This window comes from Peromyscus maniculatus, chromosome 22, assembly GCF_049852395.1.
Source record: "Peromyscus maniculatus bairdii isolate BWxNUB_F1_BW_parent chromosome 22, HU_Pman_BW_mat_3.1, whole genome shotgun sequence".
NCBI classification, from domain to species: Eukaryota; Metazoa; Chordata; class Mammalia; order Rodentia; family Cricetidae; genus Peromyscus; species Peromyscus maniculatus.
In genome coordinates, this window is record NC_134873.1 from 43667437 (window position 1) to 43691708 (window position 24272).

At 40.4% G+C, this 24272-nt stretch overlaps 1 protein-coding gene and 1 pseudogene across 8 annotated transcripts in view; both read right to left on the bottom strand.

Annotated features, from left to right (window-relative positions):
- Nucleotides 1–12737, bottom strand: part of LOC143270262 (putative Polycomb group protein ASXL2) — a 64821-nt gene extending 52084 nt beyond the window's left edge. The window contains exons 1-2 of one of the 7 annotated variants that reach the window (XM_076559556.1): nt 12506–12722; nt 7247–7394 (exon numbers count right to left, since the gene is read on the bottom strand). In XM_076559556.1, the coding sequence (XP_076415671.1) occupies nt 7247–7394; nt 12506–12583 (226 nt within the window). In that variant the 5' untranslated portion in view covers nt 12584–12722. Of the gene's footprint in view, nt 1–7246; nt 7395–12505 lie in introns of all 7 variants that reach the window. The other 6 variants (XM_076559552.1, XM_076559551.1, XM_076559555.1 and 3 more) reach the window with 6 other exon arrangements.
- A 5131-nt stretch (nt 12738–17868) lies between these two features.
- Nucleotides 17869–24007, bottom strand: LOC143270257 (protein Red pseudogene; annotated as a pseudogene). Its single transcript, XR_013047382.1, has one exon. The product of XR_013047382.1 is annotated as a protein Red pseudogene (transcript).
- Between the last annotated feature and the right edge of the window lie 265 nt (nt 24008–24272).

Below are 24272 nucleotides of genomic sequence, written 5' to 3' on the forward strand. Positions count from 1 at the left end.
TCTTTCAACCTAAGTTAACTTTGTCACAAGTTTCGTTTCTAGGATGTACTTGAAAGAGAACCCAATCTTCCCCATTCAGTAACTTAGCACATATAAAAAAATGCCAGAGGGCTAGTGGATTTACCATATTTTCTAACTCCTGTTAGCAAATTACTGATTAAAAAAAAAAAAGTCTTGACTATATGCTAACAGTAATGTGCTCTGGGAAACAGGGATCCCTTACAATGAAAAGGAATATTTCACTGACTCTTTTTTTTTTTTCTTAAAAATAGCAAAAGCAAACCAAACCTCACAACTTTTCCTTATAACAAGATAAAAACTATAACCATGCAGCGTCTTAAATCCCAGCACTTGGGAGGCAGAGGCAGGAGAATCTGTCAGTTCAAAGCTAGTCTGTCTGCTCTACATAAGTTCCAGGACAGCCAGGGTTATATAATGAGATCCTGTCTCTAAGGGAGAAAACAAAACAAACAACAATTATCCATGCAGCTGTTTCATATTATAGTATTTATAACATATTTGGGGGGAAAGACAGAAATTTCCCTTAGCTATGACCAAAAAACAGTAAGAGAGACAGTTGATTTTATTAGTAGTTTTTCTGACATCATTCCACCTTACCTTGACTTGAAATTCCATTAAGCTCTTCTCTGAACATGTTTCCTGTCTGAAAGCTAAGAACCAAAGCTAGAAACTAGTAATTTCCTCTACTTTACATATAAATCAATAAGCTAGATTCAATACTGGACTGAGTTTCTGAGTTCTAGTCTGTTCCTATTTGGCTGAAAGGTATAAATATCAAGAGTTTCTATCAATTTTCAACTAAAAGTATCAGTTTTGCTGTCAGAGCTCTGTATTTTTGCACATAAAAAGGAAGTGGGTTTTTGATACTATCTCAATGTTCTTCCTGTCTTACAATGCATTTGAAATCATGATGTCAAACTCAGAGTCAAAGCCCCAAATAAGAAAAATGAACAGCAACAATTAGTATTGGAGAAATTATTTTGATAACTTCAGAGACTGTCTCATCAGAGTATAATTCAAGGAGAAACAGCCGACACGATACTCATTTCTAGAAGAGCGATGAATCAAAAGCAGATCAAAAACAATGCTGAATTTGCTATTACCTAGTTGTCAACATCTATTATTATGTAGGATGTAGAATAAGGTTATACTATTCAAATTTACCTACGGAGCTACTGACAGTGGAATTTTATGATTGTTATTTAAGGTATTTCTGCATTATTTGAACTTACCTTAATTTTTTGGCATGGCCATTAACAGACAAATGCACCAGCAACAAGAGCCACTGCTCAAAGGGTCGCTGCACCAGGTGTAGCTTTTTTCAAAAATTTATTTAAAAGAACAAAAAAAAAAAAAAACCATCTTCATTTTACATGAACGGGTACTTTGCTTCCATGTATACCTGTGCACTGTGTGGGGCCAGGAAGGGGCATGGGATCCCCTAATGAACTTACAGATGGTTGTGAGCGGCTATGTGAGTGCTGGGAAAGGAACCAGATCCTCTGCGAGAACAACAAGTGCACTAACTGCTGAGCCATCACCCCAGCCCTGCATGTGTGACTCTTAAAAGGTAGGAATGAGCCCGGCTTATTGATATCTATTTAGCAAGTTCCAGGCCAGCCACAGCTACACAGTGAGACTTGTCTCAAAAACCAAAAAAGTAAAAATAAAGCCAGATGGGGTAATCTGCTTGTCACTCCAGCTCTTGGGAGGTAGAGGCAAGAAAGCTAGGAGTTCACAGCCAGCTCTGGCTAAATAGTCAGTTCCAGACTAGCCTGGGCTATGTGAGAACATGTGAGCACTCCATCCCCAAATAAAGATGTTCCAATACATTCCAAAGACAATGATTTTTGTTCACAGTTTAAACTGGCCACCTTTAATGTTGATCTTCTTGTTTATGAAGCCACCTAGAAAATATGAATCTTGCTAGGTATTTCCCTTGCCTGATGTCTTGGCTTTGTTCTATAATTTTCAAACTTATAGAGAAAAGTTGAAGCTGGAGAGAAGTGGAGAAAAGACAAAGCCCCTTTCACCTGTAGCATTAGCCTTCCCAAATCGGGGGTTTAAAAAATCTGCAGAATGGCCAGGCAGTGGGAGCCCAGCCTTTAGTCCCAGCACTTGGGAGGCAGAAGCAGGCAGATCTCTGTGAGTTTGAGATCAGCCTGGTCTATAGCGTGAGTTCCAGGATAGCCAGGCTACACAGTGGAACCATGTCTGGGGGGTGGGGGGATTTTTTTAGAATAAAAGACCTGGGCCACAGCTGCTGTTCATCATTATCAGGGATCATTCTGAAATTATTTATCAAGGATTTGCAAGAAGGCCCTATTTCATTTTGTTTTCATCTCATTTGTGTCTGATAACTGAAGTTTGGTGCCTCTCCAATGAACCTGTAAACTAAGATTATGGGATTAGTTTTCTTGAACTGTATGCATAGTAGTTATACCAGAGAACATAAATGAGTAAGTTAATGAATTATTTCCATGCTCCCCAAGAGTAGCACAACCACTAGATTGGGGATAAAGAGAAGGAAGTAAAAAAACAAAAACAACAACAACAACAACAAAAAAAACCACCTATTTTTCTGATATGGCACATCAACAGTTCTCAAGGCAGTTAAAATTAACAAGTCTATGATTACGGGAAGCATAATTCAACTTAGAAGATATTAAAACTGGGGAAAACTGAATGTCTACTCTACGCAGGAAAATCAATACCCCATAAGGTATTCAGAAGTCTAAAATTTCCCCTCTTCAAACAGAATCTAACAAAAAGCTAGAGATTAACAAGAATAGATGGTAAAATGTTATTCATAACAGAAAAGCCTTCCAGGGAAAGGGTTGTCATATAGCCATTATTCCTTACGTGTCTTAGGTTCGCTATGAAAAGATATCAAATGGTATGAGAGCAAAGACAGGCAGACTACATCTGGTGTTAGCTAGTAGTAATGAACATTCTTTTCCTAGTAAGGAGAGAGCTGAGAACAGCCAGTGCTCCAAGCCTGGGACCAGAATCAGACAAGAGTTACAAATAAGTAATGGTAAAGCATCTATGACGGTCACAGCTAAGAATAAATTAAGGTAAAAATTTAGAATGTTGTCCAACTCATTTCACCATTTAAGTTAAATAAAAATAAAACTTGCACTTTTTTTTTCTTTTTTGTGGTAAGATCTCATTATGTAGCTCTGGCTGGCCTTGAATTCATATCTGGCTGCATCTGTCTCCCGAGTGCTGGGACTAAAGGTGTGTGTGCACCACCATACCCAGCTAACTGCATATCCTCACTGCAAGATGCAGATTTACCTCAACAATGACCTCAAACTGAGGTTGGTGAGACGGCTCAGCAAGGAAAGGTGATGACGGCAGCATAAGCACCACGGTCTGAGGACGGTGCCGGAAATCCACAGAGCGGTGGAAGGACTGAACAAAGTCGTCCAATGACCTCCAAACTGCACCGTGGCGTAGACCCAGGCCAGCTAGTCCCTCTTTCGCTCTGTCTGCCCCCCATGCACACAGCACACACATACTCAACATTTTTTAACAATTAAAATTAGGACCTGGAGAAATGGCTCAGTGGTTAAGAGCACTAGCTGCTCTTCCAGAGGACCTGGGTTCAATTCCCAGCAACCACTTGGTGGCTCACAACCAACTGTAATGAGATCTGGTGCCCTCTACTGTCATGCAAACATACATGCAAATAGAATACTCATATGCATAAAATATGTAAATAAATAAATCTTTAAAAAAACAAAAAGAATTAAAATTAATCACAGACTTAAAACTCAAGATGATAAAACTTCTAGAAGATATAGAAGAAAATGTAGGTGAGCCTAGACTTGGTCATCACTTTTAGATACAATACCAAAGGCTCAAGATCACAAAACAAAGGACTGATAAACTGGACTACATTCAAATTAAAAACTTCTGCTTTGTAAAAAGAAACTGCCAGATCCAGGACTAGAGAGATGGCTCAACGGGTACCAGTCCTTGCCAAAAACCTGACAACATGAGTCAGATCTCTGAGACTCATAAAAAGCAGATCTGGAAGCACTGACCTACAATCCCAGCGTTCCGAAGGCAAAATGGAGGTAAAGACAGAGGAGCTGCCCAGAAGCTTCGGGGCAGTGGCAGAAATAAGAGAGATTCTGCCTCCAATAAGGTGTAAGTAGTGAGAGCCAACTCCTGAATGCTGTCTTCTGATCTTGACACTGGCATGCACGAGCATGTCTCATATCCACATACATACGAACACACACACATTTGGAGAGGGGAAAACTGCCAAAGGGGGAAGGACTATAGTTTTTGAGAAAATATACAGAAAAAAACCTTACCAAATAAAAGACTATAATCCAGGGCTAGAGAGCAGGCTCAGCAGTAAAGAGCACTGGCTGCTCTTGCAGAGGACCCAGGTTCAACTCCCACCACCCACAATGGCGGCTCATCACCATCCATAACTCCAGTCCCGGGGGGATCCAATGCCCTCTTCTGGCATCTGTGGGCACCAGGTACGCACATGATACAAACATACACTCAGATAAAACTTAAATACACATAAAATGAAAATAAATCTTTAAAAAAAATACTATTCAAAATGAACAATGAACTCCTGAAGGCCAATTATTAGAAAACAAAAAACAAACAAACAAAAAAACCCTGACATCCTAACCTTAACAAAAATGGGCCAAGAACCAGGGCACACTTCTCACCAAAGAGCCTATTCAAATGGAAAATAAGCATGCAGAAAGACTTCTCCATACATGCAATCAGGGAAATACAAATGACAGCAGTGACAGACAGATGCGCACCATTAGAATGGCCAAAGTCTAGAAGACTGGCAGACAATACGAACTGCTGGTAAAGATTCAAAGCAACAGCAACTGCCATTCACTGTAGTGGTGTGGCAGCGTTTTACAACATTTAACATACTCATCACAATGCATCAGTCACACTCTTGTGAATTTACACAAAGACAACATGTGCCCACAGAAAAACAAAGTTCATAGTAGTTTTCACTCATAAATGGTAAAACATGAAGTAACAAATACATCTTTTAGTTGGTGAATGGCTATATGCAAATCATGTCAAATACTATTTAGTTCCACAAGGCAATGTACCATAAGCCATGAAAACGCATGGAGAAATCTCCAACACACATTACTAAATTAAAGATGCCAATCTGGAGCCAGTGAGGTGGTTTGGTTGGAAAACACCTTGTCGCCATGCTTGACAATTGAGTTTGATCCCTAAGACTCACATGGTTAAAAGGAGAGAATCAATTCCTGTAAGATGTCCTCTCATCTGTATACAACTGTCATGGCACCAGTGCACATGTGAATGAAGGTGTGTACAAGAACACACTCAGAAAAAAAATTGTAATGTCAGTTTTAAAATAATGCCCATTTAATGCCAGGCAGTGGTGGTGCACGCCTTTAATCCTAGCACCTGGGAAGCAGGGGCAGGTGGATCTCTGTGAGTTCAAGGCAGGCCTGGTCTACAGAGCGAGATCCAGGACAGCCAAGGCTACACAGAGAAACCCTGTCTCAAAAAACAAAAAAAAACTAAAAATAAATAAATAAATAAATAAATAAATAAATAAATAAATAAATAAAACAATGTCCATTTGAAAAGGTTCCAACTTTCTGATAGTCTCAAAAAGACAAAACCATGCAGATAGTAGAAAAGATCAGAAGTCAGCCAGAAGACTATGTGGACGGGGCAGTGAAAATACACTGTATGGCATTTGTGTGCACACATGTCTTTGTAAATAACGCATCTGTCCCAAGTTTTAGAAAGTACACTACCAAGAGCGAATTCCGGTGGAAATAGAACCCGGATGATAAGAATGTGCTAGTACACATTACCAAGTACAAGTAACAAACATAGAAGAGACATGGGACAAACCTGACTGCTAAAACACAACTCCAAAACATAACTTCCAGTCTGTAGTTTGAGCACTCAAGAGGCAGAGGCATGATGATTAACCAATTGAATGCCAGCCCAGTCTACATATCCAATTATAAACCAGTGCTACATGGTGAGACCCTGTTCCAAAAAGCCAAGAATATAACACATGTAAGCAAAAAAGCACAAAGCAGCAAAACCTGATGTGAGCAAGTCTGTGCATATGAACAAGTAGAAAGCAAATGGAAACACTGTACTTATCAACCCGAATCTAAAAGTGTTCTCCAAAAGGACATTTTTTGTGTGGATGCATGCATGTATTTAAGTGTCTATCGTGACCACTCTCCATGGGTTTTCTCCCTTATAGATGTATGTGTAGTGTGCAGGTCGGATGTGTGCAGAGGCTCAACATTGATGTTGGCGTCTTCCTTGAGTACTCTCCACTTTCTATCAAGGCAGGATCTCTCACTAAACCCTCAGCTTGTCGACTTGAGCTAGTCTAGCTAACCAGGATCCTGTCTTTGCTTAAGTGCTGGCTGAGATTACAGGCAGCTGTCATGCCTGGCCAACATTCTGGGACTCGAACTGTGGTCCTTATGCTCATTATATATTCCCGTATTACAGCTCCCAGAACAACCCCACCAACACACCCCCTCTTTCATCTCTCTCTCTCTCTCTCTCTCTCTCTCTCTCTCTCTCTCTCTCTCTCTCTCTCTCTCTCTCTCTCTCTCTGACAGGATCTCTCATTGAACCTGGAGCTCATAGTGCTGGCTAGGCTGCATGGCCAGCGAGCCCCAGGAAATGCATAATTCCTCATCCCCTTTACTGGTGTTATATATCCGTATGTGCTAGGGATCCAAACTCGGTTCTTTATGCTCACACAGCATATTAGCCACAGAGCAATCTCCCAGCTCCTAAAAGCATATATATAGATATCTACATAGAGAGAGATTTATATATAGATACAGATTTGTCTGTTTCATTTTGGTTTTTGAGACAGGGTTTCTCTGTGTCGCCCTGGCTGTCCTGGAACTCACTCTGTAGACTAGGCTGACCTCGAACTCACAGAGATCTGCCTGCCTGCCTCCCAAGTGCTGGGATTAAAGGCACGTGCCCCCATGCCCGACTAGAAAAGTCTATTTTTGAAAATTTCTCAGTCACACAGTCCAAAAGGTCCATGAAGCTGGCGGCTGCTGCACTGTGTCCAGCAGGTGAAATACAGACGCTTCCGCCCCTGCAGGCAACCAGGCAGAGCACTAGGCTACAGGGAAAGAAGAGGCGGATGGTCGAGAGCGAGAAGGCACTGCCCTGCAGCAGTGGGGATTACCTTTCCTCTTCCACCTGCTCTTTCTCCCCTCTTTGTGGCTGCCGCCATCACTGCTGCTGCTGTTCTCAGAGCTCTGAGAATCTGACTGACCATCACTGCTTTCTTCTGAACCTTCTGACAGCTCTTTCACTCCATCTGGCACATCTTTCTGAAAATGTAGGCATCCTGTTAGGATTATTACCATTTTAGCAAATCCAAACTAAATTTCTAGTATGTAATACAGTAACTTAACTGATTAATTTTTACTATTATAAAATAGTAAAACCACCAATATTAGCTGAAATCCTGATACTTCCCCCTTTTTTTGGTCAAATAAATTAATTTTCCACCTACACCCAGAAGATAAAAATTATACACAACATTCATATGCAGGTACCACATATGTTTAAGTTACAGAAAATTGGTAGCCGTAAATCCAGGTAAAAGACGTAATGTTCAGGTTTAAAAAGCTAATAATGATTTTGTTAGACATATTTGTGTCGGGGGTGGGGTGGGGTGGGGTGGGGTGGGTTGCCCTATGTATTCTGAATTCAATTCTAGAATTAAAGTCAGGAGAACAAGATTATCACATTATTTTCACCTAACTGGGTCCTCAATATTGGTTAATGAGTAGCATCAAGAAAAGGAGTTTTTGTTTCGTTATGTGGTTTTTTGAGACAGGGTTTCTCTGCGTAACAGCTCTGGCTGTCCTGGAACTCTCTTTTGTAGACCAGGATGGCTTCGAACTCACAGAGATCCAACTACCTCTGCCTCCGAGTGCTTTAAAGGTGGGCAATTAAAGGCGTGCGCCACCACCGCACAGCCTGTTGTTTGTTTTTTAAAGAATCACATCAATCTCTTTAGTTTCAGCTCTGAATAATGAGAATATTAAACAGACAGCATAACTATGACCATTTCATGTGAGAAAAGAGTAGCAGCATACGAAAGGCTAGTGATGCAGGGCTCTCTGGCTTCATCTTCTCCCAGTTACACAGCCTTAGTCTCAATCTCCCATAACCTCATTTCAGTGTCTAAGGTGGGGTGATAGCACCTACCTTAAAAGAGCACACAGAAATTAAATGAGCTAATTAATATTAAATGTTCACAACATAGCCTTTATGAGAGCTCAGTACTAGTTACTATGTGTTTACATAGTACAAAAAGCTTATATAAATAAATGGATAAATGAATGTTATTTCTTATGGATTTTCTTTCCATCAATACTTTGTTATCCCATATAATTATTTTTATCACATTAAAAATTGAACTGACAAACACAAAAAAATTGCCCTCCATCTAACTGGCACTACATGACATCTACCCAAGGCCATTAAGTCCGATTGAGCAAGAACAGTATTTTTCCACTTAAATTTTTCTCTCTAATCCATCTCTTATGTTATACACTTTCTTAAAATACAGACCCCATATTTTTATATTCCTTCTTTCAAAATGCAGGACAGCTTTTATAGAGTTAGTTGCCAGCCAGACATCTTGACCTGTAGGTTCAACAAGTATCTGAAATACAAATATAATTATCTTCTTTTTGCAAAAAACTTGTGATCCCCTTGGGATCAACGGCTCATGATCTTAGAATCATTTCTCACCCACTGTTTTACACATACCAAATGCAACGTGTTCTGTGCCTCAAATGTCTTGTGTCTACCTATATTACTACTCTGAGTTCCTACACCAAACTGTAATCTCCTTTTCATAAAAATCATAACACATAGATCTGATGACATGGTTCTCTCTGAAGACCTCTGCCATCTACTTACTCAATACCCCACCCAAACACAGAGCTCAGTCAGGGTAAAACTTTGTTAATTTATCAATTATCCCAACTACAGTGATTATCACTTAATCCAATTTCCTCTACTTTCAAATTCATCCAGAATTTTATCTGTTCCTTCATTTGAGCTACTTATCCTTGAAGGCCTTCACTCTTCTTATGTATATGTTCAAGTCCAACTTAAATCTTACAAGTAATAACACAAACTTTCTAAACCCCTTTATTCAAAACTAATCTTTATTTTGTGTCATTATAATGGAAGAGTTTCACAATATATTTTGTAAATATGAAAATTTTAATAACTAAAATGTAAGCATTACAGAGATCAAGAACTATAGATTATTCATCTTAGTCTATTTTTGGCATAGACTTGACGATATGATTATTTGAACTCTTAGTTTTTTTCTTTAAAGATTTTATGTATGAGAGTTTTGCATGCATGTATACACACACCATGTGTGTGCAGTGCCTGTAGAGGCCAGAAGAGGGCATCAGGCTAGAAACTGAATCTTGCTTCTCTGTAACATCAGCAAGTACTCTTAACTGCTGTCTACAGTGAACTCTGAGCTCTTGCTACAGAGTGCTGAAACTTTTGTACTTTCCTGATCAACAGCAGATTAGGAAAACCTATTGTTCTGCTATTTGGTCTTTGACTCTACTGATAATTAGATCGTCTGTTTGGATGATTCTTTGTTGGCTTGGAATGGTCTGCCTCAGAGTAGGGACTGACTACTAAGAGAAACAATTATGTAATTAGAAAATTGGAACTTTTAGTCCATCTTCTCAAGAACGAAGGTTGAGTTGATGGCCAATGACAAAAATCACACTCATATCACAAATCCTCCATAAAAACTCTAAAGACCAGGGGTTTGGATGAGCTTGCACATGGCTAAAGTCTGTGCTTGGAGACTGGTATGCCAAGACAGATTCTATACTCAGTGGCCACACCTCACTTCATGAATGTCTTTTATCTACATTACAATAAATAGAAAACTCAAAGATTTTTTTTTCCTCTAACATCTTTTGTAAGCAGTCCTAGAGCTTAGGTCTCATCCAAAGACTTGTAACTAATAGCTGAAGTGAAGGGTAACCTTTAGTACTGGGCCCTTTGACCGACACAATAGCCAAACAGTGAAAACTGAGTTAAATTAAAGGCAGCTAGCTGACTTCAGTTGGAGAACTGCTTGATATATGGGAGAAACCCCCGAACACATGGTATCAGAAGAACTGTACTAATTGGTATGTAATAACAGAAAATACATTTTGAGGATTTCTTTCCCTCTCTCTCCAACACAGTACGCATTTAATGAATGCAATTAAAATCATGGAAGATCTAGAATAGCTAAAGTATCAAAATGAGATCATGAAAGCTTCATTTAGGGCTAAAGTCCCATAACACCCACAAGTTAAACACTGCAGACAGTCGGAGGAAGTTAACATTAAAAGGCAGAATAGGGTTGTGCTATATATATTGCACAGATTGGCCTTGAGCTCACTATATAGGTCAGGGTGATCTAGAACTGGACAGGACCTTTTACCTTGGCCTCCTGAGTACTATGATTGATAACCATATGCCACCACATTAAGCTGCTAGATGTGGGATTTGTTCCTCTTTTGTTTTGTTTTGAGACAGGATCTCACTGGCTTGCCTGCCTAGAATTCAGAGATACCTACATCTGCCTCCAGAGTGCTTGGGATTAAAGGCATGCACGGCCACCAAACCTAGGTGTTCATTTTCTGTGTTTTGTTTTATGTTGGGTACCTGTGTGCCATAGCACACATATGAAAGTTATAGGACAACTTGTAGGAGTTGGTTCTGTCCTTCATTTATATGTGCCCAGGGAACCAAAAACAGGCTGTCAGTGCCTTCACATGCTGAACCATCTCAGCACCTCAGGTCAGAGTTCTTAATGTCAGTGGACGCAATACTGCCACTGAGCACCGTGATAAGCTCAGAGACAGGAGGCAGTGGGACAGACAGCGGTCTCTACGGACGTGTCACTTGGGGTACAACAGTCTGTCAAATAGTCTGCCATTCTGGTTTGCTGATAAACTTCCTTTGAGAAACAAGCCCTCTCCTAATTATCAGGCTGTCACAAGCTCAACTACAACCCCACATCAAGGATGACAACGATTCGACATTTGTCAACAGCCATAACTCATGAACGGTGGGTGTCACACGGGTCAGTCAGTCTGAGTGAGGTGGAGCCCTGCTTCAGTCTTGGACTCTTGTCTCTAGACTCTCAGTCTGTAGAACGGAGACTCGGACTGAATCCGTGGACGAGGAGGAGAGGCTGACTGAGAACAAAGTAAAAGAAAGAACAGACCAAGACCAGATGACACCTTTTGATCATCTGGACCCAGCCTGGATTTCCCATGAATGTTTAGTTTAGCTGTATGAGTTCACACATTTTCCAGCCTATTTACTAAGCTCATTTACATTGGTTTTCCTACTCATAAGTGAAAGGATATTGATGAGAAAAGGTCACCATTTCAGTGTACAAATGAGGTATTAGCCAGCTTGTTATGGAAGAAGAAATGTGGGTGTGGAATCGGATCAAAGTTCCTATTCTTCTTCTGATACAATACAGCCAACACTGGTCAGGAATTACATCTTTCAAACTTTACTTTTTCCCTTTATTAAAAAACGAATAAGGGGTTGGGGGTTTAGCTCACTGGCAGAGCGCTTGCCTAGCAAGTGCAAGGCCCTGGGTTCGGTCCTCAGCTCTGAAAGAAAAAAAAGGAATAATAACCATAACTAAGTTTTAGTGGGGAAATTTATGAATAAAGAAAAGAATCTGGGCTAGAGAGATGGCTCAGTGATTAAGAGTACTGACTGCTCTTCCAGAGGTCCTGAGTACAATACCCAGCAACCACATGGTGGCTCACAACCATCTGTAATGAGACCTGGTGCCCTCTTCTGGCGGGCAGGGGTACATGCAGGCAGAACACTGTATACATAATAAATAAATCTTTAAAAAAAAAAAGAAAGAAAGAAAAAGAAAAGAATCTATGGCTCTACGCAGTATGTTTCAAAAAAAGAATCCTCAATTTGTAATTGAAATATTTTGAAGTTCTGTAAAATAAGAAACGGGCTAGAGAAAGGGCTCAGCAGTTAACACTGACAGCTGCTCTTCCTTCCAGAGGACCTCAGGTTCAATCCTCAGTACCCACAGAGTCACTAGCAACCATCTGAAACTCTAGTTCCAGGGAATGAAACACCCCCTTCTGGCATCCATGAGTACTGCATGTATGTGGTACACGGATACACATAAAATAAATCTAAAAAAAAAAACCCATGTTAAATAAGAATATATACAAAGGGTGCCTTCTTAGTATTCATGAGGCCCTGCCTTCAATTCCCAGAACATCTCCTCCCTCTCCCAAATTTATTTACTTACTTATTTTAGGGTTGAAATATTGAATTCTGTCTCTGTGACTCAATTATTATACATTGTCGCTTACTCTTTCTTGGCTCCCAAGCAACTTACCTTCAAAGTATATACTCCCATTCTACCTGGGACTTTATAGAAGATGCCCTCTTCACCTCGGGAGTTTGTGTGGAGCATTGCATTTAAGCATGCAAGAGGGGAAGTCCCACTACAAAGCAAAGCAGGTGAAGAGCATAGTGATTAGTTTATCTCTGAATATTCTTTGTAATGCTGACTTAATTTCTTTAATTGATCAATATTCCTGTTTTACTAACTGTAAAAAATATTAATACAGAAAGATATTGCCATGAAAAAAAATGAATGGAAAATTCATTTTTGAGTATCTAAAGGGGAAAAAAATCCGTAATCTAACATTTAAGTAAAAGAAAAACAAAAAAGTCAACATAGAACAATATCAAATTTATTTTGCAAACCTACTTTATTTACACACAAAACTTTGTAAGTATAATTAAAGTGGAAAGCATGTACACGCACGCGCGCGGCGCGCGCACACACACACACACACACAGATTCAAATAAATCTCCAGCTTCTTGTGTGCTGCTGCACTAAACTAAATCTGATTTGTAAACAAAACTGCCGTGGTTTCTTGTACTTAAGCTTCACAGGAGATCACTTTAAAGACAATTTACAGACTTTTTTTGCATGGATTAGCTTTCTTTCTCATTTTCTAAAATTTTATGTGCATAATAATTTATTATTATGATGAAAAAAGTTTTTTGAGTGGGGCATGATGGCACACAACTATAACCCCAGAATTTAGGAGACTGAGGCAAAAGAATCCCAAGTTCAATGCCATTCTCTACTATAAAGCAAGCTCCTAAGGGAAAAAATTCATTTTGAAGTGTCATCAGACTTTACTGTGCTCTCAAAAAAGGGCAATAAAATTCACTAACAGGCATCCTTATCTTGGTCTGTCACTACATTAAGGAAATGGAACTGGGATTGTAGAGATAAGACCACTGGCTGCTCTTCCAGGACCAGGGTTCAATTCCCAACACCCACATGGCCACTAACAACTTTTTGTAATTCCAGTTCCAGGGAAATCCAACATGCTCACACAGACACACATGCATGTAAAACACCAATGCACATAAAGTAAAAAGTAAATAATTTTAAAAAAGAAAAGAAAATGGGTCTAATGTTCTACCATAAGTCTAATGTTAAGCACTTCTGCATTAAGAAACAGGAAGGTATAGTTAACTGCATGCGTTTAATCCCAGAACTTGGGAGACAGAGGCAGAGGTCAAGGCCAGCCTGCTCTACAATCAGTACTACACAGAGAAACCCTGTCTCAAGAAACCAAAAACTAAAAAATGAAAAGAAAGAAAAGAAACAGAAAAGAGAAGTATAAGCAATGCATTTTTAAGCATAAAACCACATCGTGGTGATATTTTATCTGTGTCCCCCAGTAAAATAAAGCTTGCCTGGAGATCAGAGGAAGGCCAGCCACTATAGTAAACACAAAAGTCATGCAATGTTAGCACACATTAATCTGTCTGGATCTCTGTGAGTTCAAGGTCACACTAGAGAACAGAGCCAAGTGTAGTTACACACGCCTTTAATCCCAGCACCAACCATAGGAGGTCTGTACAGATAGACAGGAAGTGACAGAGCTGGGCAGGCAGAGGAAGTGATGTAGCTGGGCTGAGAGAGCCAATTAGAAAACAGAACGGAAAAGGCATATAAGTCTGCTTAGAAAGGAAGTCGCTCTCTTTGGAGCCTGGCAGCTGTTCCTACCCCTCTGATCTCTGTCAGATTTTCACCCCTATTTCTGGTTCTGTGTTTTTATTTAATAAGACCGTTTAGAAACTCATTTACACCACATGCTTTAAAAAGTATACCTGAGCATGGTGATCCACACATATAATCAAGCCTCTAGAGCAGTGGTTCTCAACCTTCCTAATGCTGCAACCCTTTAATACAGTTCCTCATGTGGTGACCCCCAACCATGAAATTATTTTCACTGCTCCTTCCTGTCATTTTACTACTGTTATGAATTGCAGTGTAAACATCTGTGTTTTCTAATGATCTTAGGTGACTCATAAGAAAGGGTCATTCAAATCCTCACATTGAGAACTGCTGCTCTCAAAACTGAGGCAGGATGAAAACAAGTTCTATGTTAGCCTGAACTACAGAGTAAAGACCTGGAAAACAAAAACAACAAAAAGGGGGTATGTTATAAAATATCGAATTATAGAGGCTAGAAAGCTGGCTCAGTAGTTTAGAACATTTGTTGCTCCTGCAGTGTACCCAAGTTCAATTCCCAGCACCCATTTAGAGGCTCACAACGATCTATAACTCAAGTTTAAGAAGATCCAATGTCCCCTTCTACACTCTGCAAACACCAAGCATGCATGTGGTGCAAATACACACACACAAGCCAAATATTGATACACGCTAGGCATGGCAGCACACACCTTTAATCCCAGCACTCGGGAGGCAGAGGTAGGCAGATTGTGAATTTGAGGTCAGCCCGGGCTACAAAGTGAGTTCCAAGACAGCCAGGTCTACACAGAGAAACCCTGTCTCAAAAACAAAAACAAACAAACAAAAAGAGGCAAACCTGCTCTGCATAATGATTATCAGGCCAACCAGAGATACATTGTGAAATTCTGCCTCAAAAACAAACAAATTCATACACATTAATTTTTTTAAGTCTTTTAAAAATCAAATTATAGACTGACTACCAAAAAGGAATAAAATTGTATGTTCTCAGATGATTAAGCCTGTGGATTTTATTCAACAGAAAAAAGCTAAGAAATAGCTATTAAAATAAAAGCTTCAAGCTGGATGGTGAACACGCCTTTAACCCTAGCCCTCAGGAGGTAGAGGCAGATTCTCTGAGTTCGAGGCCAGCCTGGTCTACAGGGGGAGTTCCAGGACAGCCAGGGCTACAAAGAAAAACTGTTTTGAAAAACAAAACAAAACAAACAAACAAAAGCTTGAAATTAAGAACAATATTAAAATGTAGGATATAAAATGATAGAAAATATTACTAAAAACCAAGTGTTAGTCTAAGGTCAAGGGCTATAGTGTTAAAGAAAGCACACTAATCCTTTTGTGTATGATTGGTAGGTGTTTCTGGTTTGTTTGTTTGTTTGTTTGTTTGTTTGTTTGTTTTAGGACAGAATCCTCATTCTGTAGCACAGGTCTGAAGTGGTGTGGAACTCTAGATGTAGCTTCTGGCATCAAACTCAAGGCAATCTTCCTAGTTCAATCTCTCAAGCATTAGAATTACAGGTATAGGATCTATGCCTAACATTGGGCGCTGCAACTCTTAAAGCAACACGTTCCTGTATCTAGGAAAACAGAAGTAATAAGAAAGCACGTTGAAAGTTCATATGGAAAGAAGTCAGGGAATGGTCTGGAGTCTGACTACAACTCCCTTACGTAGTTTTTGTTTTTCACAATTATTAAGGGGCAAAACAACTTAACAGGACATTCTCAACTCATCTTCCTCTCAGCTCCCTGCTGGTGATACTCAAAACCCTAAAACCAAATCTACTACAGAGACCACAAGCAACATGGACAGAAGTGGAGGACTGACATTAAGAAAGGCAGAGGCAGGTGGACCTCTGTGAGTTCAAGGCCAGCCTGGTCTACAGAGTGAGTTCCAGGGCAGCCAGAGCTACACAGAGAAACTGTCTCGAAAAACCAAAATATAGAAAGAAGAAAAGAAGAAAGGCAGATCTCGGGCTGGAGAGATGGCTCAGCAATTAAGAGCACTGGCTGTTCTTCCAGAGCACTTGGGTTCAATTCCCAGCACCCACATGGCATCTCACAATTGCCTGTAACTCCACCTCCAGGGGATCCAACACTCTCACACAAACATATATACAGGCAATGCACATAAAAATAAAAATAAATAAATCATTAAAATAAAAAAAGGCAGATCACTGGAGATCACTGGCCAGCCAGTCTAGCCAAACAGAAGAGTTAATGACTCTTCTGGGGAAAAGTAGGTGGTGGAAAAGGGAGCAGAATATACTTGATGTCCACTTCCGACCACCACAACACACTAATAAATACCAATAAAAATAAATAAATCACCAAGTATCCTGTATGTCTCTAATGGGCATGTGTTCATTCTTTTTTTGAACTGTGATAGGTGGCATATCAAAATGCAGAGAGAAAGCCACAACACAAAGGGTGCTAGGATTAAAGGCAATTGCCACAAAGCCCAGCTGAAACTGACTCTCACTCCCTCTCTCTCTCTCTCTCTCTCTCTCTCTCTCTCTCTCTCTCTCTCTCTCTCTCTCACACACACACACACACACACACACACACACACACACACACACACCCCTCCTTGTTCAAAGGCTGACAGAGTACTTGACTATCATGCCTTGTGAGACCCTTGGGTTCAATCCCTATTACCAAGGAGGCAAAGTAAGCTCCTTGCCCAATCACCTACCGTTCACACAAAAGTGAGGCAAAAAACAAGAGTTTACCTTCTATCATGACTAGCTCTGCAAGTCTTTCCTGTTCCACTGTCGATGAGACGTCTTTGTCTCATCGACACATACGAAATATCTAACTCCCATCTTAGCCAAGGTCATTTCAAATACTAGCTCATTATACCATCTAACTTTTAAATATTGTGATAAACAGGCCATAAAAATAAAAATTAGCTTTGAGAGAAACAGAATGCTTCTTCGTTTCTGTAATAAAGGTACTAACTACCTATCTATTTACTATCTTATTATAGATGATTAGGACGCCTAAAGTTTTTTTTTTTTTTTTTTTCCTGGAGACAGGGTTTCTCTGTGTAGCCCTGGCTGTCCTAGATCTCACAGACCCACATGCCTCTGCCTTCCAAGTTCTGGGACCAAAAAGGCGTGAGCCACCACTGCTCAGCTGGGATGCTTAAAGTTCTTAACAGCTGGACCAAATCCCAAACAGTGTTTGTATCCAAACTAAGTACAAAAGGTTACACAAGATCTTATGATTCCAGGTAAAAGGAATGCCAACATGAACACAGAAATTGAAGCTCAGAATCTCTGTGAAGAAAATAAACTATGGGTATAATTATACAAGAACTGAACTGGAGACAATAAAAACACAGAAATCAGATAAAATTTTACATCACTGTCCTTATTGGGTAATTATTGCTCATTTAGCAATGCAATTTTGTATCTTAATAGCTAGTGCTGTTATAATTGCTTTAGGCTTTTTTATAAAAACTACTTTTTAGAAACTGAACTGGGTCCTCTGCAAGAGTAGCAAGTGCTCTTGCTGCTGAACTGTTTCTACACAGGCTTTGCTTCCTGCTTTTGTGAGAACTAGAATGCCACATGTGGATGTGGATATCAAAATTCTGAGTTTTTAAGTAGTAGTCTGACCTAATTATTTAACCAATTCATGATATTTTCTTTTTTTTTTTTTTTTTTTTTTGAAGACAGCGAGTTTAACTAATTTTAATGGAACATGTTGGGCATGGTGCTGCATGCCATTAATCTTAGCACTTGGGAGGCAGATCTATAAACAAATAGTTATACAATAAAGATTTATACACATTCACAAAGAAAAACCATTTGCCACCTTTTTAGGAATTGTAGAAACAAACAACCAACAGAACAGCCGTGTGGTGACGGTTGGAACTAGATTAGTACTTTGGTCTTTTCACTTCAACCCCATCAGCTTCCATCTTCTTCCTCTTCTCAATGATCGCACTTATTTTCTTCCACTGGCGATCAAGCTCTGCCTTGTCATTGGTTTCTTTGAAGCGTCTGGTTTTCCGTCCTTCAGACATCTTGATACCATACTGGAATGCAGCCTTGGGCAAAGCCTCCTTGTTGTTCATATACTCGCTATATTCCTCCTGAGTATCAAAGTCCCAGCGGCCTAAGGGACCCTTCTTGTTACCCTGGTCCATTTTGCTATAATCTACCTCTTCATCACTATCGACAGCCATGTCATCCATCGTGGCTGGATAGCATTCTGCATAACTATTGGACATGCCAAAGAAATCACCCAGCTGCTTCTTGTCTTCAGGCTTCTTCAACGATTCAGTGCCTTCCCAACCAGCAGACCCAGCAAATTTTTCATTGATGGACTTGATCAACTCTTTGGCAGATCCAGGTCCTTTGTCAACATCCACGGGCTCATCATCCACTTTTGGCTTCTCAAAGTAGCTGTGCCTTTTCTTCTCTTCCTCTCGCTCCCGCTCCCTGTCTCGCTCCCGGTCTCGCTCCCGCTCCCGGTCTCGCTCCCGCTCCCGGTCCCTGTCGCGTTCCCGATCACGTTCCCGCTCCCGGTATCTCTCCCGCTCCTTGTCCCGAGGTGTCTTGGTTGTGGAGGGAACATAATCCCCAATGTCTTCAAAAATGTTCATGTCTGCCTCGGGAGGTTTCTTTTCTTCCAGTTTTCCTTTATCCTTCTTCTTGAGCTTCTTGTTCCGGGTGCCCTGCCTCAGGTATGACAAAATCTGGGTGAGCTTGCTGATAACAATGTCATTTGTAGTCAGTGTAGTCTGGGCCTCCATGGTGGGGCAATCAGCCTTGCTGCGGATAAGAGTGGTGGGGATATCCGTGTCTGCATACTCATCATCCAGGTCTACCACATAGGCCATCCGGCCTGGTAAGAACAGCTCATTTCGCTCATATGATTTACTCTTGAAAAGCATTCGATACACATTTCGGCCAAGTCGTGTTTTAAATTCAATTTTGTTTTCGGGATCCTCATCTTTCTTGGTTTCCTTTTGGGGCTTTTCCATGAGTTCCTCTTCCTCCTTCTCTTTGCTGGCAATCTCAGCGCGTACCTTTTGAAGCAAAGCAAAATCCAAGCCTTTCACCAAATGGGTGTGTTCCATATCACCACCCAAGAATTTGGACTCCTGAATCAACTGTCTTCTCTTCTCTGCAGCTGATTTGTCCGCCTCAGCAGTGGGGCCCACAGCCCGATAGTTGGCTGTGGTACTAATCAGCTCAGTTTCTTCATAATCTTTGTTCACACCATCTCTCCGTTCCTTGGCACGGTCCCGGTATTTCTCTGCAAGTTCTCTCTCTCTCTCAATTTCTTGTTGGCGTAGCTTGGCATAATAACTTTTCTTTTTCCTCCTTCGTGCAGCTGGGTCCTCATCCTCATTGTACTCTCTTGGCATCTCATGGTGACGTGATTTTGAAGGTGGTGCAGAAGTAGGTGCAGCCCTTGGGGTCATGAGAAGTTTCCTGAAGTCTTCATTGGTAAGTTTTGATTGGTGGAAGGAATGAGGATCGTCCACATCGTGGCCATCTGGGGCCAAAGGGTTGGAGAAGGGCTCACTGTCTCGTTCTGGCATTTTGGCCGCGGTCTCCCAAAGCCGGCAGTCGTGAAGCCTCCTCCACAAAACAACAGCACCCACCTTCCTCCCACAGTGCACCGCGAAAACTCAGCCTCCTGGTTTTAATGCTCCTATGACAGTGAACAGGGAGGAAGGCATAATGTTCCTGAACCTGCAGGTGACTTTCCAAATAGCACTGTCTTCCCTGTTTCTGAGCAGATGCCTTAGTGTCCTGTGTTCTTAGTGACAGCTGTCTGATGCATCAGAAATCCATGGAGCCACAGTTCTATTGCCTGCTGTGAAACCATTGAGCCCTGTGAGGGGCAAATCGGGACAAGCATGTTAAGATTTGGAAATTGCCTTTCACGAGGAGGTATTCCAGCAGAGCACCATAGTCTTCCCACAATGACTCAAGCAGCTGAGGCATTCTAGACTGGGGTCTGTTACATATGGCATCAGAAGAGAGCCTCAAAATGGGAGGCTTTGGTTGGAATAGATGAGTCTGTAGCAGGAATCTTAAAAGTTCTTATTAATAAAATCAAACCTGAGGCGAGTTATTGGGGTCCATGCTGGTAAATCAGAGAGACAGAACGAGCCACAGCTATCTCACCTTGCCATTTCCTCAGCTGGTCCTGTTTCCCCAGACTGGAAGCTTCTGTGTCCTCATCCCAATGAATCTCAGCTGAACTGCTGCTCAAAAGCCTGAATGCTTAACCAGCCAAAATCTTAACCAGCCAAATGCCTCTAGTTTCTGGCCCTCACGCCTTATATATCTTTCTACTTTCTACCACCACTCCCTGGGATTAAAGGCTGGCTTTCTGGGATTAAAGGCGTGTCACCATGCTTGGCTATTTCCAATGTGGCCTTGAACTCACAGAGATCCAGAGGGATTTCTATCTCTGGAATGCTAGGATTAAAGGTGTGAGTGCCACCATTTTCTAGCCTTTGTATCTAGTGGCTGTCTGTTCTCTAACCCCAGATAAATTTATTAAGGTACACAATATTTTGGTGAACACAATACCACCACATCTCTTTTTGTCTAAAATTAAAAAAGCTTATAACTAATACAAGAAAAACTATCTAATAAGCATATACAATATATACAGCCAAAAATTACATTAATGATATCTATTCCATTAACATTTGACAGATTCAGATAAAAACTCCATTATATATATTAACAATATCCAGTCCAGTAACATCTGATAAACTCAGACCAATAAATTTTCATTACTTATCTTATTTAAAACAAGTAGTTCCTTTTTAAAAGTAGATTCCATAATCTCCCTTTTTATCTTATCATGAGTCCAAGTTCTTTTTGTCTTGGGGCTGCATACCTTGACTGACTTGCCATGGTTTAATATGCTTTAACTTTCAATGACAAAATCACTTCCACATCAGTCACCATTGGTGAGGTCACATTAAACTCAACCTGTGAGATCCTGACTTGGAAGTCTTCACAGAAATCCTACATCGATATTTAAGGCCATATAGACTTGATTGCTGTCAAGGTCTTTAAGTGCCTGATAATGTCCTTTATATATAATGGATTTAGTAGTATCACAAAAATGATCCTCTAGGCCTCATGTGATGCTATATATCTACTCACTTAGAACATCAGTAGTAGGTTGCACACTTGAGTAGACATAATCACTGTCATAAGGAAATAAGGTTGACTAGCTTTCCCAAATATTCTGTGATTTTTTTGGTTTTTCGAGACAGGGTTTCTCTATGTAGCTTTGCGCCTTTTCCTGGAACTCACTTGGTAGTCCAGGCTGGCCTTGAACTCAGCGATCCGCCTACCTCTGCCTCCCGAGTGCTGGGATTAAAGGTGTGCGCCACCACCGCCCGGCTTGTGATTTTTTTTTTTTAAACTGGTAATCCATGCTTCACATAGAGGTCAAAGAGAAAGATGAATTGATGAAATAGCTGCTAGGTTTCCCTTGCCCTCCTTAGAACCATGGGGTAGAAAATGGAGCTCAATGTGAGAAATGGCTCCATGTCTGTCATAGGAACTTCTTTCTGGGAGCGTTTGCCTGGGCCTTCCAGCATGAGCCTCTGACAGTCTGTGTTTCTTCATGGCATGATCTGCTGAGCAGTACAATAACACTGATGTAGTGTACCCAAAGACTGCCCTCGGCAGATGTCCCACCAGATATTCCATGGATTAAGTAACTATCCTCAGGTGTTTACAGGGTGTGGAGACCCAGGAACAGATGAAAAGTTGGTTTTCAAGTATACTATTTACAGGTAAATGAGAGCACAGTTCTAGGTGCTTTCCTGTGGATCCACACAGTTACTATCTCTTCCTTCCTTATGTCAGGTGTCACACCTATTGTGGCAAAGTCTGGCAAGGAAATTCACATCTAAGTTCAGGCTCCTACTGTACCGGTGTCAATGATGGCAGCTCTGAGAGGGAGCTAGTTACAGCCTTTGAGGGTCATACTCACAGGTGGCTCATGTATACCACAAGAGGCCCACCAAAGAGTATCTATGCATATTTGTAGGACATGCTCAGGTTAGAGTGTTGTGCACTCTATCTCCTCTTGTAGCATCCTCTAAGGACATGGCTATTGTATCTCCATTGCTTGTGTTCCCGCTCTGCCTCATTTCTTGTGAGGATATCCTAAGTTAGAGCCACATCCATCCGTCAGGGTTCTCTGAGAGGGTGAGAATCCTGTAGTTGCTTGGTCCTTGTGGGAAGGAACCTGAGCATTGGGAGTAGCCCCACAGAGCAGACCATCCAGTCACTGCACAGTCCACAAGGCTGGGTGCCTCAGTAGTCCCAATGAGATCCCAGAAATCTGAAAGTTCCTTCCTCCTGCTGTCCCAGCTTCGCGAAAAGAGCTCATGATATTTTCTATCAGAAATTCTTTCTCAGAGAAGTAACTTAGATATGGTAAACCTTAGATTATATCAAATGGCTTTCACGTCAAGTCTCAAAAACAAATACTAAAATAGGAATGAGTTCTTAGGTGGTATTATGCATGTGGGGTAAGATCACAGAAAGTTGGGCATGGTGGCACACATCTCTAAGCCCAGCATTTCAGAGACAGATCTTAGTAAGATCCTGCTCAAAACAAAACAATTAAAAAAAAAAAAAAAAAAAAAAGACCAGAAGACAAGAAACAGCTCAGTCTGCCACTCTGTCCTCAAAGATGAGACCACCACTACTACCTGCAAGTGTCCAACAGACCAAAATCAAAGATCTTGCCACAAGAGCGCCACGATACACATGTAACTGCATTCACACATCATACACACAAATAACTTAAAAGGTTAAATCTTAATTAAGCTTCATTCATAACCCATTACTTAAAAAATAAATTATAAATGAAATGAACAGATTAACTGAAGTTGAGAGATTAATCTGAAGCTGTAAGCAAACATGGCATTCTATGACATGAAAATACAGATAGAGTTCCCTGTCCTCAAGCCTCACATCAAAGTCATAGAACTGAAATTTTAAAACAAAACAAAAAAACCCCACTATACTATAAACGGGAATTGCTACAACCAACAGCTATCTAAAGAGACCAGCAAACATCGACAAAAAGCCAATTCAGTAAAGGATTCAGACTATGAATTTTCATCTGTTCTGCCTGGTTTAAAGTAAGTATCCTTTGGGTAAACAATTTACCAATTATTTTCTCTGTATCAGTCAAGTAAATAAATATATTTTCAATCTCACAAGCAACAGGCAACACACATTGCTCTATCTTCTAAGCATTTTCATTAATGCTGAGTGGTACTTCAGTGCTCTAAGACAAATGACAATTTTGATAGGCCTTAATGTCAACAATTTCTAAAATTATGGCCATGTAATGGTTACAAATTACAAAAATTAACAAACCAAAACAAAAAAGCTCATTTAGTAACTAACATTTATATAATATCACTATTACTTTATTTCTAGGGCAAATCATTTTATAAAGTAAAAACCATGCATACATTGGCACATTCAGTAAAACTTGTAAAAGACTACATTATAATTGCTTAATACTCCTTTAGAATAAAGTAATACTTCTTACCTTCTGGAGTTGGAATGCACCCCAAGAAAACAAGAGGAGGGAAAAAAAAAGTTTTTAATTTTCTTTACAAGTAACAATAAGCTCCCCCAATTAAGTTATACCTTGATCTCCCAGCACTATTAACAACTCTCAAATTAGTAACAATCCCCATTTTGCTACATAAAATATTAATTTTTTAAAAATGCAAATTAGTCCAAAATATCACTGTCTAAAATTGCACACTTAAATTCAGCCACATAGTCTAATTACTTTAGAAAAACAAGTGAAATACTTGAATTCTATGAAAAAGTGTAATTAGAGTTAAGTGTGAATTTTTCATAGTGTTCCCCCCCCCCCCTGCATCTGATTGCCAAGAGTCATCGTAAAGCCATCAACTAAGGCCCTTGAGCATTATTTTCTTCTCTTTGATCTATAACAGAATTTGATGCGAATTTAAACAACAGACAAGAATATATTGCTGCTGCTGCTGCTGCTGCTGCTGGGTCTAGAGGCACATGCTTGTACTCTTAGGAG